The sequence below is a fragment of the Elephantulus edwardii genome, unplaced genomic scaffold (genome assembly GCF_000299155.1).
Source record: "Elephantulus edwardii isolate Elephantulus edwardi_28Jun2011 unplaced genomic scaffold, EleEdw1.0 scaffold00028, whole genome shotgun sequence".
NCBI classification, from domain to species: Eukaryota; Metazoa; Chordata; class Mammalia; order Macroscelidea; family Macroscelididae; genus Elephantulus; species Elephantulus edwardii.
In genome coordinates this window covers 2,120,325-2,134,577 of record NW_006399778.1, presented here as the reverse complement: position 1 = coordinate 2,134,577, position 14,253 = coordinate 2,120,325, and the positions used below count along the sequence as shown (strand labels likewise).

Below are 14,253 nucleotides of genomic sequence, written 5' to 3'. Positions count from 1 at the left end.
GGAGTTGGTAAGTTAAAAGAAACTCCTCGTTTGTCTCTTATAAATGTTATGGTTTTGGGCTTTACTCCCAGGTCTCTGATCCACCTTGAGCTGACTTTTCTGCATGGTGTGAGATGTGGATCCTGTTTAAGCTTTCTGCAGGTGGAAGTCCAGTTCTGTCAGCACCATTTGTTGAAGAGGTTATCATTTCCCCATTTGATAGCTTTGATTTCCTTATCAAATATCAGTTGACCACAGATAGCTGGATCTATTTCTGGGTTCTCAATTCTATTCCATTGGTTTATGTGCTTGTCATTGTACCAGTACCATGCTGTTTTGGTTACTACTGCTGTGTTGTAGGTTTTGAGGTCAGGGAGTGCTATGCCTCCAACTTTAATAAGCTTAGAAGTGCTAGTTAGTCCAAGTTATAAAGAGACTGCCAAATACAACCAGAGATGCACAATTTGCAGAGGATAAAACTGATGCATGGGACATTCTAAAGATTAAATCCATGTGTGCATCAAAAACTTTTTCCAACAGGGTGAAAATAAAACCAGACTTGGAACAAACATTTGGTAATACCATCTTAGACAAGAGTGTTATAACAAAAGTTTACAGAATACTCCTGGGCCTCCACAAGAAAAAGACTGATAACCCAATTACAAAATGGGCAAAAGACATGGAAAGAATTTTCACAGAGCAAGATGTTAGTATGGAAAATAGACACTTGAAGAAATGCTCCAAATCACTGGCAAGAAGAGAGATGCAAATCAAAACCACAATGAAATACCATCTCGCTCCAGTAAGAGTGGCAAAGTTTAACAGGGCAGAAAGTAATAAATGTTGGAGAGGATGTGGCGAGAAAGGAACTCTTAAAAATTGCTGGTGGGATTGTAAAATGGTACAACCATTCTGGAAGTCTGGCACTTCCTCAAAAAGCTAAACATAGAAATTCCATATGACCCAGCTATTCCACTACTTGGAATATATCCTGAGAAAATGAGAGCTGAGGCACAGATAGACATTTGTACATCAATGTTCAGAGCAGCATTATTCACCATTGCAAGAACATGGAAACAGCCCAAATGTCCAACCACAAACGAACAGATTGCAAAATTATGGTATAGGCACACAAAGGAATACTATGCAGCATGCAGGAGCAATGATTTTGTAAATTATTACCTAACTTGGGAGGGACTGGAGAGCATAAGGAGTGAACTAACTCAGTCCCATAAGGAGAAATATTTTATGAAACTATTATTGTAGAATGAGTATAAGGATCCAAGGGGAGTGGGAGAGATTGGAAGCAGAAGGATGAGGATGTGCAGGGGGAGGAAGGTATTAATCATCGGGTTGTACAATTTGTTGAGTGGAGGGATGAGGGAAATTCAAAGAATTTATTCTTGATAACAAAATTAAAAAAAAAATAAATAAACTCCCTGGTGGAGCAAATTGGTTAAGTGCTTGGTTGCTAATATAAAAATTGTGATTCAAGGCCTATCAGAGGTATCTTACTTAGCCTGGAGGTCAACTTCCAAGAAAATTAGCTATTGAAAATCCAGTGGAGTAGTTCTACTTTCACACACTTGGGGTGTCCTTGAATCAAAGTCGACTCAATGGCACCTTGTTTTATGGTGAAGTGGAAGCTATTTTCATATTGTTGTGTGTACCACAAAGTCAGAACCGACCCAGAGCTGACCCTCCAGTGGGTTTTCAGAGGCAGTTAATCTCACAGAAGATAGCCCATCTTTCTCCTGCAGAGCAGCTAGATGGATTTGAAATGCATGCCTTTCGAATTGCAGCACAGCTTCTTGCCAGAAGGCCACCAGAGTGCCCTGTTCATATTAAGACATTATTTTAGTTTTTTTTTGGTTACTGTCACGCCAGTGGTTAGTAGAATTTTCCAAAGGAATTGATGCCTTTGAGTTGTGGTATTAAAGAAGAGTACTAAATATTCCATGGACTACCGAAAGTACAAACAGGTATGTTTTGGAGAAAGTGCTGCCAGAGTGCCCGTGGAGGCAGATGGTGAAGCTTCATCTCACATACTCTGGGCATGTTGCTTGGAGGGTAAGAGAGAGGAAGACCCTTTCACCCTCGTGGGCTGCCTTGAATCAGAGCTGATTCAGCCACAGTAATAGGCTCAAGTGGGTCAGAGATGAGGAGGATGGCACAGGACAGGACAAGGTTCAGATCTATTGCTGACAGGGTTGCTATGAGTTGTACTCGACCAGATGGCACCTAGCAACAAGTGATGTGTATACAACAGACTAAATGCTTAAATATACCACTGAACTAGATTTTAGATCTTTTAAAAATGTCAACCCTCCAAGTTTTTACTTTGAAAGTTTTTTGGTTTTGTTTTTTTGTAAAATGTTATATTTATATTAGCATGTAGTCAGTAGGAATCTTGGCAGTTTAGTGGTTAAGAATTTGGCCAGTAACCAAAAGGTCAATGATTTGAAACCACTAATTGCTTGATGGGAAGATGTGGTAATCTGCTTCCTGCAGATTGCAGCCCTGAGAGCGCTGGCTACAGGGTGGGTTGCCCTGCTCCACTGGGCCACTGGGAGGTTAGAATTGACTCAATGGCAAAAGTTTGGAATGGAATATCTTTGATATTTTAAAACTTCATTTCCAATCCCATACATGGTCCACAGATATCATCCATTAAAACAAAAACTCTTGGGACCCTCAGTAACTTTTAAGCGTGTGAAGGGCTCCCAAGCCCAAAATATTTGAGGACCTGTGAGCCCCCAGGGGACAGTTAGCCATCTGCTGGCAAGGTGATTATCCCAGTGGCCTTGAAATGCTTCTGACTCATGTTGTTGTGTGCCCTGAGGCAGAGCCAGCCCTTTCCAGGCCCTCCAGCAGGTTTTGGAGGCAGGGGAGGTCGCCTTCTCTGCACGTGACCCTACAGACAGCAAAAGGAAGTGCTGCCCAGTCCTGCGCCTCACTCACCATTGCTGTCGTGCTGGTCCCCATTAAGGAAGTTATTTATCATTGTGGTAATAAATGTATATTCTTAATTCGGGTTTATTACCATATAAATCCCTTCCTGCCTGCAATGCTGCTGTGAGCAACGTTTCTGAACTTGACAGAAGGCATTATCTATCGCTACCCCACCCCACACACTGCCTACCACACCAGTAAGCCATCTCGTGATGGACATACAGCAATGGTTCTCATCCTTGGAATGTGCTGGCCTTACAATGTGCCCTGTTACCTGGAAGCAGGTCACTGAATAGCCTGCTGAGAGACAACACCCTGTGACGCTGGGGTATTGACAGGCAGGACGCAGCAGATGCTTAAAATGAATGGCCAATATGTTTTCTATTTTCTTATCATTAAAACGCATGGGTTCAGGGACCACGGGGTGGAGATAGGAATGGCTATTCTGACCATCATTCCAAATCATCTAAAGGAGTAATTTGTCTTTCCATCCCCTCAATTTTACATTCTGTGAGTTTGGAGGCCCTACTCCCCAAAATAGATCATCAGGATCACAAGACTCAACAACCACCTGCATTATGCAGATGACATAACCTTGCCTGCTGAAACTGAGGAGTTGAAATGCTTTCTGCAGAATATCAAAGACTATAGTCTTCAATATGGACTACATCTCCACATCAAGAAAACCAAAATCTTGACCTCTGGACTAATAAACAATATCATGACAAATGGGAAAATAATGAAATTGTCAAAGACCTTGTTAGTCAGCAGTCAGAAGATCAGGGCACATATTGTATTGGGCAAGTCCACTGTCAGGGATCTCTCCAGATTACTGAAGAGCAATGATGTCAGTTTGAAGACTAAGATGCACCTGCTCCAGGCCATGGTCATTTCAATCACTTGCTCTGTGTTGGAGAGCTAAACAATAAATAGGTATGACAGAAGAGCTGATGCCTTTGAATTGTGGTGTTGGAGAAAGGTGCTGAACATCCCCTGGATTACCAAAAGAGCAAACATAAATATGTCTTGGAGAAAGTGAAACCAGAGTGCTCCTTGGAAACAAGGCTGCTGAAGCTTCGCTTCACCTACTCTAGGCATGTCTGGAAAGACTATTCCTTGGAAAGGTATATCATGCCTGGAAAGGTGGAGCGTCCACAGAAAAGAGATTCTCACTGAGATTACTGACACGGTGACGGCAGCAATGGGCTCAAGTGTGTGTGTCAGAGATGAGGAGGATGGCACAGGACAGGACAGGCTGCAGATCTGTAGTTCAGAGTCACTGAATCGTATGCAACTTGACAATATGGAACAATAATTACTCCCCAAGAAGAAATGCTTCTAATAAAGGACTGAGTTGACACCACTCCACAGGGATATGGTGGCTGATGAGCCTTTGTTTTCCCTGTTGGGAACACGAGATTGTCACCCCCAAGACAAGGATGAAGACAAGTAAAAGAAAAGGCTCTGCTGTGTCCTCTCAAGAGCTCCTCTTCCAGTGGGCCTGCAGAGACTTCATCGCTGGGGCTTTCATCTCTGCTCCCTGACTTCTATAGGGTTTAGCCAATGGAAGGCATTACCAAAATCAAAGAAGTTAGAGTACTCATCCCCCTGGTTCCCTACCTATGACCACAGCTCTTGTTGTTTAGGCCCTCTCCCATAGTTACAGTTCCCTCCTTCCTCTTGCCTTTTTAGGTCTGAGGGTCTGCAAGGTAGTATAAACCCCACAAGGCTTCACCCTGATAGCCTTCCCTTTATTGCTACCTCTGCAAAAATATCCCTTAGCTGAAGGTTCTTTGGCATTGGCCACTTTGGATCTTGTAAATCAGCTCTGTACTCAGGCTCTGGAGGGGGAAAAGAAGATGCTTTTCCAGGACAGACCAGGTTCGAAGGGAGCCTGAGGTGTGTACTACTTCCCTCTGGTGGTAGGTTCCTAGAAATGCACTGCAAGTGCTCAACCTTAATTAAACAGACCTACAGAGGATCCCAATGTGCTGAGCCCATTACACACCTATGCGTACTGCATCCAGGAACTCCCCCCCTTTAAAGGTGAGAACACAAGCCCAGAAGCATCAATGATTTTACACTGTCATTATTATAAAGACCAAAATCTTAGCTGTAGATGTCAAGATCCCAGCTCTGCCTTACTCTCCAACCTAGACACACATCCCCTTTCTCAAATTCTACAGCCTTTGTGTGTCTAGCTCTCAATTTTAGATTTACAATTGCTCTGGAATCTGGCTAACCTCAGCTAGTCCTTCAGGCGTCTCCGAGTCTACTGCTGACTGTCATCAGGTCCATTTTGCCTCTAATCTATTCTACAGGACAGAGAACAGCTTTAGGCTTTCCAAGGCTGTAAGTCTTTACAGAAACAAATGGCTTAATTTTCTTTCTATGCAGCCACTGGTGGTTCTGAACCGCTGACGTTACAGTTAGCAGCGAAATCCCTTAGGCACAGTACCACCAGAGTTTCTAGGTCTCTTCCAAGATCCGTAGTAAGGAAAGTCTCCTCCCTACCCCTATCATTTCCTCACATTACCCTGCATTTTTCCTCAAACACTGCACACATTTGGTGATAGTTTGATGACTGTTGCTGTCCTCCACTAACTAAAGCTCCTGAGAGCAGGAAATGTCTTGCTTTGCTCACTGCTGTACCTCTGGAGCCTGGCACAGGGTAAGAACCATCCAGGCAGCTGACAGCTAATGTTTTTCTGTGCCAGCCACTGAGCTAAGATACTTCAGGCCTCCCGGCCACCTTCCTGCCAAATCCCCTGCCCCAAGAAAGCAGTCCTTGACTCTATTAAAAACTCACACTGATTTATTAGAATATGAAAAAGATTCCGTTTCTTCTGTACAGGCGGCAGAGCGGCAGCAGCTGCGGTGACTGTGTACATGGTTGTCAACATCACCCTTGTGCGGTGACTCCTGCTTGCAAGGAGAAGGGGTGGACCCACCACCCAGTGCACTGGGAAGAGGGACACTCTTGACTATTGCACGATCCTGGGAAGGGGGTGCCCTGGGGGAAAAGAGCAGTTCCCCACCGGCCTGGGTCAGGCCTATGCAGGGCGGGGCGCGTACGCCAGGAGCAAAGGCCTTTGGGGGCTCTAGGACTCTGCCTAACCTGCCAGCCCTCGCCAAGGCAAATCCTCAGGGAAGGCTTTGTTTCCTCAAGGACTGGGCTCCATGGCACACTAGGTGTGGGTGTGTAGAAGAGGGAACGTTCCAGGAGGGGGAGAAGTGAGAAGAGAGGCCCGAGAACAAAGAAAGTGCTAGGTGAAATGGGATAGAATCATGATTTAGGGATGGGTGGGTGGAGAGGTCACTTCTGAAATCAGTCATTTGGGCCATAGCTGAGAACTCAGGACTCAGAGGAGCCATCTGGGAGAAGAAGGTTAGACACACAGACACAGGCCAAGACGGAGTGCTTCTTTGGATCAGGAGTGAGTTGGAGGCAAAGGTTCTGGTAAGACAGGGATGTAAAAATGTTTTAAAAACAGGAGTGCCCTCTGCAAACAAAATCATATATGAAGGCATGAACAAACAAAACACATAGAAAGGCAGGACGTCTGGAGCCCTGGCAGCCCTCCCCAGCGGCAGCCCCTGAAGAGCCGATGGCACCTGCCGGAGCTCAGGGTGCAAAGCTCCGGTTACATCCACCCGGAACACCCAGCTCCAGCCAGAGAAGCTCAGGGCTGCCCTCAGCCCATGGCTCTGAGCGAGGACTGGCAGGGATGGCTGGCCAAGTCGGAGCTGGCAGGAGCTGGGTGGCACTGCCAGAGGTCGCCACTCCTTCATGTGCCAAGGGCCCCTAGTGTTTCCCCATGAAGAGGGCCCTGGCCCAGCCAAGGGAGGCCTCAGCTCCTTCCCTTCCTGGTGGACAAGGCTGAGCCACAGGCTCTTTGGTTAGAAACAAAGATTTGCTTGAATGAGGAGATTGGTGGAGGGATGCGGAGTAGGGAGAGGCCCCTGGCCTGGATATTGGAGCGCCTGGATCAGGGCAAGTGCAGGAGCAGGGTCTGTCTCCCCAGCCCCAAAGTTCTGCCAAATGGATTGGGAAGGCAGTATGGGAGTGGGAGGATGCTTCCCAGGAGGCTGGGGGAAGCCGTGCTGCGGCGGGGGCTGTGGGCCCAGCTGCCATGCGCTGGGGGTGGGCAGGGCCAGCCTAGGTCAGGTAGGGCGAGGAGAGCCCCCCCAGCAGCCCCTGCTCTGGTGGGAGAGTCTATGGCGGGGTGGGCAGCACTCTCAGCCCTGGTGTTACTGCCCCTTGGGGATGAAGGGCTCTCCCTCCCCAGGCTCTGGGTGGGGGCCGGGGTCACTGAGGCAGCGCTGTATTCTCTGGGAGCTGGGGCTGTCACTGGGCCCAGGGGTGAAGACATCGTCAGTGCCTGGGGATGAGGTCTCCTTGGTCCGCATCACAATGCCATCATCATCCTCGTCTTCCTCAGCCACACTCGTGGGATCCCTCAGTCCCAAGACCTTGCCCTTCAGTTCCTCATTCACCAGGTCCACGGACTCGGGTGACTGTGGGGAGGCTGGGTCGATGGTGATAACAGGCAGGTCTGCCTTTGGCTCGTAGGACAGTGGGTCTGCGGACCGAGAAGAGAAGGCACTGGCTGGGTTCCACACTGAGCTCACCCACCCCGTGCCTCACCCTCGAGAAGTCTCCCCTCAGCCTGGTCAGCCCTCTATACAACCTGTGAACATTGTGGTCCTGACATCACAACGACCTCCTCTCAGACAGAGGTCTAAAAGACAGGCCTGCGTCTCCCTCCTCAGCCCCGGGGCTCCCATGGAGTGTCCCTCCGCAGAGGAAAGATGTGTCCTGAGTCACTTTCTGTCCCAGTGTCCAGGCCCAGAGAAGACTTGCTCAACTGACCTCCCAGTGGTGCTGACCCCTCCCCTCCTTGTCTGCATCCACAGCATGAATGCTGAGGAGCATATCTGTCCCTGGGGCGCTGGGGCGACAGCAGGACTAGTTGTCTGCCCCTTGCCGTGAACTTCCCACCCCATGGGAACTCCTGGTTTGTGCGGGGCCCCAAGGAGGCTGAAGAGGAGAAGCCTGGCCTTGCCATGGGCTCCGTGAGACCGATGACTACGGGCACTTCAGCCTCAGGAGAAACCAGTCCAGAGTCCTGTTCGAAGCCCTTCTCTGGGCACCCACTCTCCATCTTACCCGAGCCGATGCGGGCCCGAGACATGGTGGGCGAGTCCAGCTTGTGGGCTGGCACTGTCAGGTAGTTGTTGATCTGGCAGAGAAAGAGCAGATGGGTGAGTGGGAGCAGTAGGGCAGGAAAGAGGCTTCTGGGCAACATAGAGCTGCACCTTCATCTGGCTTTGGAGAGTTCTTTCCCCTAAACATCTATGCAGGGCACCTTCTTGGGGCTGTTGGCTAACTTGCTGGCAGTTGTGCAGTCGACTGCCTCCACCTTTACCAGTGCCTAAGCCGTTAGGAATTCCTGAGGGCTCATCCCAAGCTCTCCCTGAGCATCTGCCCTTACGAGGCAGCCCCAGCCTTGAGCTCCTTCCCATGGCTTCCCCAGCTCCAGACCCAGAAAGCCAACTTACAGGTGAGTATCCATGCTTAGAAGGCCACCAAACTGAACCTACTGCTGTCAGTCAAACCTGACGTGTGGCAACCCTCCAGGACACAACAGAACTGCCTCACAGCATTTCCGAGGCTGTGAACTTTTTAGGACGCAACCAACCCTACAAGATCAAATGGGCAGCATCTGCCTAAGGACAAAGTTCCAAAAGTAGGAAAGGAGAGGACGGAAAGGAGAAGGATGAATGGAAATAGGAATCCCAGGGAGAAAGTGTGAAGTTATCTTGTGGGGACTGTAGTTCATGCCATGAAAAAATGCCTGAATGATTGAATGAAAAACCAATTTGTTCGATAAACTTCTACAATTGAGGGGGAGAACCCCAACTTTACAGAAGCAAATTGCTACTTTTTTCTCACTGTGTAGTGGTTGGTGTGTGTATGTGTACCATCAAATCGGATCTGACTGGTACAGGAGGAGACTGCCCCTCCTTCTTCAGCAGAGCATCTGGTGGATTCGAACTGCATGCCTCTGGAATTGCAGTGCATCCTCTTGCCACTAGGCCACCAGAGCTCCCTCTAGTCCAAGGCTCAATATCAAGAACACAAAGACTATCACCACTGGGCCAAATGGCAGCATCAGAATGGACGGTGAAGAGATCGAGATTGTTCATAGCTTTAGTTGCTTGGCTCCACAGCCAACACTCTTGGTATGAGCAGCCAGGAAATTAAAAGACATATTGCAATGGGAAAGTCTGCTGTTAGGGACCTCTCCAGGATACTGAAGAGCAATTGTGACACTCTGGAGACTAAGGTGCACCTGATACAGGCCATGGTCTTTGCAATCACTTGTTATTCATCAGAAAGCTGAACAATGACTTGGGAGGATAGAAGGAGAATTGATGCTTTTAAGCTGTGGTGCTGGAAAAGAGTATTGAATGTACCATGGACTGCTAAGAAAATGAACAGGTTCACCCTTGAGAGGGTTAAACCAGGCTGCTCCTTGGAGGAAAGGATTGAGGCTTCGTTTGACAAACCGTGGATATGTTGCAAGAAGGGACTGGCCCTTGGAGAGGGACATCATGCTTGGGAAGGTGGAAGGACAGCCCAGGAGGGGAAGACCCTCTATGAGGTGGATTGGTTCAGTGACTGGGGCAATCGGGATAAGTGTGTCGGAGACAGTGCGATTGGCAAAGGACAGAGCAGAGTTTAGGGCTGTTGAACATAGGGTCGCTATGAGTTGCAAGTGACTCAATGGCACATAACAACAGTGGTTGGTGAGTTAGGACTGCAAGTCTTTTGATTAACAGCTGAGAACTCAACCACTGCACTGCCAAGGGCTCCTTGGAAACCACTCAACTCTACTCATTGGTGTGGAGTTGGAACAGACTCATAGCTGACCCTCCACTGGGTCTTTGAGGCTGTAAATCACAGAGGAAGAGAGTGAGCATTTCTCTCTTGAAAAGGTGCTGGTGGATTCCAACTACCAGAGACGCAAGGCCTTTGCGTTAAGAGTACAGCTCCCGAGGGACTAGGCCACCAGAGCTTCAAGTCACAGACATCCAAAACTTAACATGTTAGCACTGAGTTTCCTTCCTCATTTTCCCTCAAAACCTTGTTCCTCCTCCCATGTCCCCAATTGTAGTTAATGACCTCACCACTCCCAGCTGCCCCGATCAGAAGTCAGACATGGTCTGATTCCTCTCCTCTCAGCTGCACCTCAAATGAGTGATCAAGTCTTGCTAATCTACATAGATCCCTTGAATCTCTGAGCTCCCCTTCCCCCCCCCCCCCCCCGCATCACTGTCCTGACCCAGCCCTACCCTCCACACTGCTTCCTTTCTGGGATACCTCATGGCTCTCCACACCCTTAGGAAAGCCCAAACTTAGCAATGTTCTGAGCCTCCTCAGAGCGCAAGCCCTCAGTTACTAGAAAAGGCACGTTCTGTCTCTGGAGACTTGCATGCATGCTCTTCCTGCTGCCTCGCCCCCTCTGCCCTCGCTCCCTTCACTTGGGCCCCTGAGCTTCTGCTGATTACCCCCTGGTCTGAGTGCTCGCAGCCCTTCTATTTTTCCTGCTGGACCCCCGAGAGGCCATCTTAACGCCAGATACTCAGGAAGCACTCAAATGAATGATTCCAGGATGAATAATAAATGTGTATGTGGCTTGCTCTGTGACTTGGAGTAAGTCTCACCCCCTGGGTCTTAGCCTCATCATTGGTGAACAAGGGCCTCATACAGAAAGCATCAATAGGTTCTTCTAGCTCTGATCTGAGGAGACAATGACAGGCCCTGGGTCTGATGCTCTGAATGGGGAAGAGGTACGACTGGGCTTCCTGGAGCCACCGTGGGGTGCAGCTTCCACAGGAGAGAAGGACAGAAAAAGATGGGAGTAGTCCTCCCCTGAAAGAAGTGTGTTGGCAGCAAAAGAGAAAGAGCCCAGCCTCCCCAAGAGAGGCAGGGATCGGCGCTGGCAGACACACCTTGTGCTCCAGTTGCCGGGCCTTCTGCCTCCGGAGCAGCATCTGGTTCCAGGCCTCCTCGTAGGGGTCTGCCACCAGCGTGTGTCTGTTGTAGGACCGCAGCTGGGGTGGGGCGAGAGGGAAACAGCTGTCAAGGCAACGTAGCTGAGCCTGGGGGCCAGGGGCCAGAAGGGGTGCACGTGAAGCAAGGGTGGGCCACAGGCTCTGGGGTGGGGTAAAGGGCCATGTACAAGAGTGGGATGGAAAGAAGGGGATTAGGGGCGCCTCTGCTGTGGGATGAAGAGGCTGTGGGTGGCAGCCAGGTGGGGAGCAGGCCCTCACCCGCTGCCTGGTCTTCTGCAAGTTGTTCCTCAGGATTTTGCGGATCTCCTCCTCCTTGTCCTTAGACAGTGCTGGTAAGATGCGCTCAGCAGGCATCTTGGGGTGGATGTTCCTGGGATGACAAGACAGAGTTTCAATCTCCAAGAAAATTCTTGAGGTCCTGACACCTGCTCGATGTGGTTCTGCAGCTCTTCACCTCCCGGCAGATGATAGCAGCACCTTGCTCACAGCACCCCTCCACCCCAACCCCAGGGTACTCACTGCATGGAGACGGTGGACACGGCAGAGGGGATCTTGCCCATGCCCCCACTCTCCACCAGCTCGATGGCCTGCTTCATCTCCATCTTGTGGTAGAAGGCGATGAGCTGGGGCTCCTTGGAGCGCTCGCCAGCGATCAGACACTTCTTCACATACTTCTTATTAAACCGGTTGATCCTGCAGGGAGGAGGAAGGAGCTGGATGGAGCCAGATTCCCAAGTCATCAGAGACCCTTAGCTGTCCCTCCCCACCCACCTGCCCACCAGGGCTGCCACCTACTTGTCCTTCCAGTGATGGTGGCCATAGTGGCCACAGATGTCCTCGATGCCTGTCAGAAGGTGGTCCAGGAACTGAAACGGGGCCCAGGGCCAGGTCAAGCCTCACACTTGGGTTCCCCTCCCTTTCAAGTCCTCTAAATAAGCACTCCTCTCTATGAATATGAATCTCCTCTCTAGCTACAGCTTTGCTTTGCCTATCCCTGTAGCTCCAAGAGTAACCAGGAGGTGGCGCCTAAACATCAATTATGCTGAACCTAAGTGGGAAGAACTTTGGCTCTAACCTCCAACCATCTGCTGAATCTTCTCTTCCACTAAACCCCCTAGTATCTAACTGCCTGGAAGAAGCTCCATCAAGAGGGTAGAATAGGTCCAATCTAGAGGCAGCTCCCTCCCTGGACTCCCAGCTGCTCACATGACATTTGCTCTAAGGGTCCAGGCACCACCCACACTATGTCAAGGAGGAGGGGGGTGGCTGAGGGTGTGGACATTAGGCCTCACTGCTTCTAGCCCCTGAGCCTTCTGCAGCCTAGGAGAAGCTCCTGCACCCAGTCCCAGCATCCAGTACCTGTGTGTGGATCTCCTCGTTAATGGAACGCTTCGTTTCTTGCTTTTTCTTCACAGCCAACAGGTCTACCAGGGGTCGAATGGTCATGCCCTAGGGGACAAGTAGGCATCAGACACACTAGTTCTCCTGTCCTAGAAAGAAGCTGCAGGGACTTTCACCTCCCCAGCGCGTCTCAAGATTGGGGACCTCAGAACAGGAGTGCTCCCTATCTCCCAGAATCCATGGGTGTTTGAACTCCTCAACTGTGTCAGAAGGGCTCAGAAAAAAAAGCAGGTTCTTAAGGTCTGTTTCTTCCTAGAGACGTAGAGACCTGACAGCCCACACAGCCTAATGTCTCTTACAGCAGTCACCCCATCCAGGCTAGAGGTTCAAGTGTGGGCTCTGTCACAGCTCACTCTCCAACCTCAAGGAAGTCAGATCTGGACACAAGGGAGAAGAACCTCTACTGTCACCCCCACAGGACTTCTGGGGACCTGGTGATGATTCACCATGTGCCTGGCACAGGTTTAAGTTTTTTGTTCAGCCTTAGCTCTCCAATACCCACAATTTCTTTAAAAGGTAGGCCCTTTCATTGTCCTCTTCTGAAGATGAGAAAACTGAGGCTCAATAAGGTTAAGTAACTAGCTCTCTAAGATCCCAAAAGAGGTAGAATATGCTGGTGCCAAGAAAGGTCCCCCATGCTGTCTTCTATAAAAGTGAACTTGGAAAACTACTAGTATACACAGTTTCAGTCAGGGTTAATAAGATATTTTTAAATAAAGGACAAAAGGGGCAGCCCTCTAGCCTTTTAAAGGGTAGAAAATACAAGCCCATGAGGTTTTCTTGGCTTTTCCTTTATGAGAAGGCAAAGTTATTTTCCCCATCTAGGGCTCTGCAAGGTTGATGTCTAGGAAAGATGGAGGGATAGCAGAGCCAAGAAGAACCAGAAAGGCATGTTGTATTTTTCCAAGATCACAGTTCGTTAAGGTAGAAGAATTTACTGTCCCAGGGTAGGCTCTCCTGTGGATTCTGGTAGGCAGGAGCAGGGAGAAATCAGGGCATAGCCAAGGTGATTTAAACAGACAGAAATCACTGACTGGCAGGCTGAAGGCATTCTCAGAGGTTGCGGAGTAGCGTCTCTTCAGTTCACAGATGTGAAAACGAGACTGAGAAACAGTTGGGTCTTCCCATACACAGAAGCAGAACTGGGGCTGAGTTCAAGTCTGCTACAGCTTAGCTTTTCCAGTTCCCGTGCTATGCTATTCCTATCTCAGAGATGCAGAAACTGAGATTCTAAGATACCAAGTCACTTGCACAAGGTTCACAAGGAGCTGCTGGTACAGTGAGGTCTTGAGCCTGCCGACACTCACCTATTTCTTTCTTTCCCCTCAGGAAATTGTGCCCTGTATGGTTTTTCTCCTCAATACTAGGTATAGAGATGATAAGGAATATACAGGACCATGCCCTCACCCGATCAAAGACTGGGGACAAGCCTGATTTCCAGAGTCGCGGAGCAGGGTTATACACCATTGCACCAAAGTGCCATGCTCCTTTTACGCCACATGGACAGAGCCACTGAGTGATCAAGTTCCCAGTGGTTGTCCACACTGATTATTTCTTTTTTTAAAAGAAGTTTTATTAGTTTGCATACAATTATTCATATATCACCTGTTTCTCTTAATGTTTCCTGGGTTCCCAGTCTGAGCTGGGCAGCATTTGAGTTACTTTATACTCTGATCTCTGACAATGACTCATCATCACAAGGTCCAGAAGGTGGAGTGGTGGTGGTTTGCCCAAGGTGACACAAAGTAAGAACTGAGCTGGGAACGGAACCCATGACTTTGTTTTAGGACATACACCTTCTTCTGAAGAACTCAGATTCATGGTCCCCAAGGCAAGGGT

General features: G+C 49.2%; 1 protein-coding gene across 1 annotated transcript in view; it reads right to left on the bottom strand.

The window, feature by feature from the left end:
- Positions 1–7,136: 7,136 nt before the first annotated feature.
- Positions 7,137–14,253, bottom strand: part of SLC9A1 (solute carrier family 9, subfamily A (NHE1, cation proton antiporter 1), member 1) — a 74,852-nt gene continuing 67,735 nt past the window's right edge. Inside the window, exons 6-12 of the mRNA XM_006883470.1 lie at positions 12,373–12,462; positions 11,809–11,879; positions 11,533–11,706; positions 11,272–11,383; positions 10,951–11,052; positions 8,102–8,174; positions 7,137–7,514 (exon numbers count right to left, since the gene is read on the bottom strand). Of these exons, the coding sequence (XP_006883532.1) occupies positions 7,183–7,514; positions 8,102–8,174; positions 10,951–11,052; positions 11,272–11,383; positions 11,533–11,706; positions 11,809–11,879; positions 12,373–12,462 (954 nt within the window). The 3' untranslated portion in view covers positions 7,137–7,182. The remainder of the gene's footprint in view (positions 7,515–8,101; positions 8,175–10,950; positions 11,053–11,271; positions 11,384–11,532; positions 11,707–11,808; positions 11,880–12,372; positions 12,463–14,253) is intronic.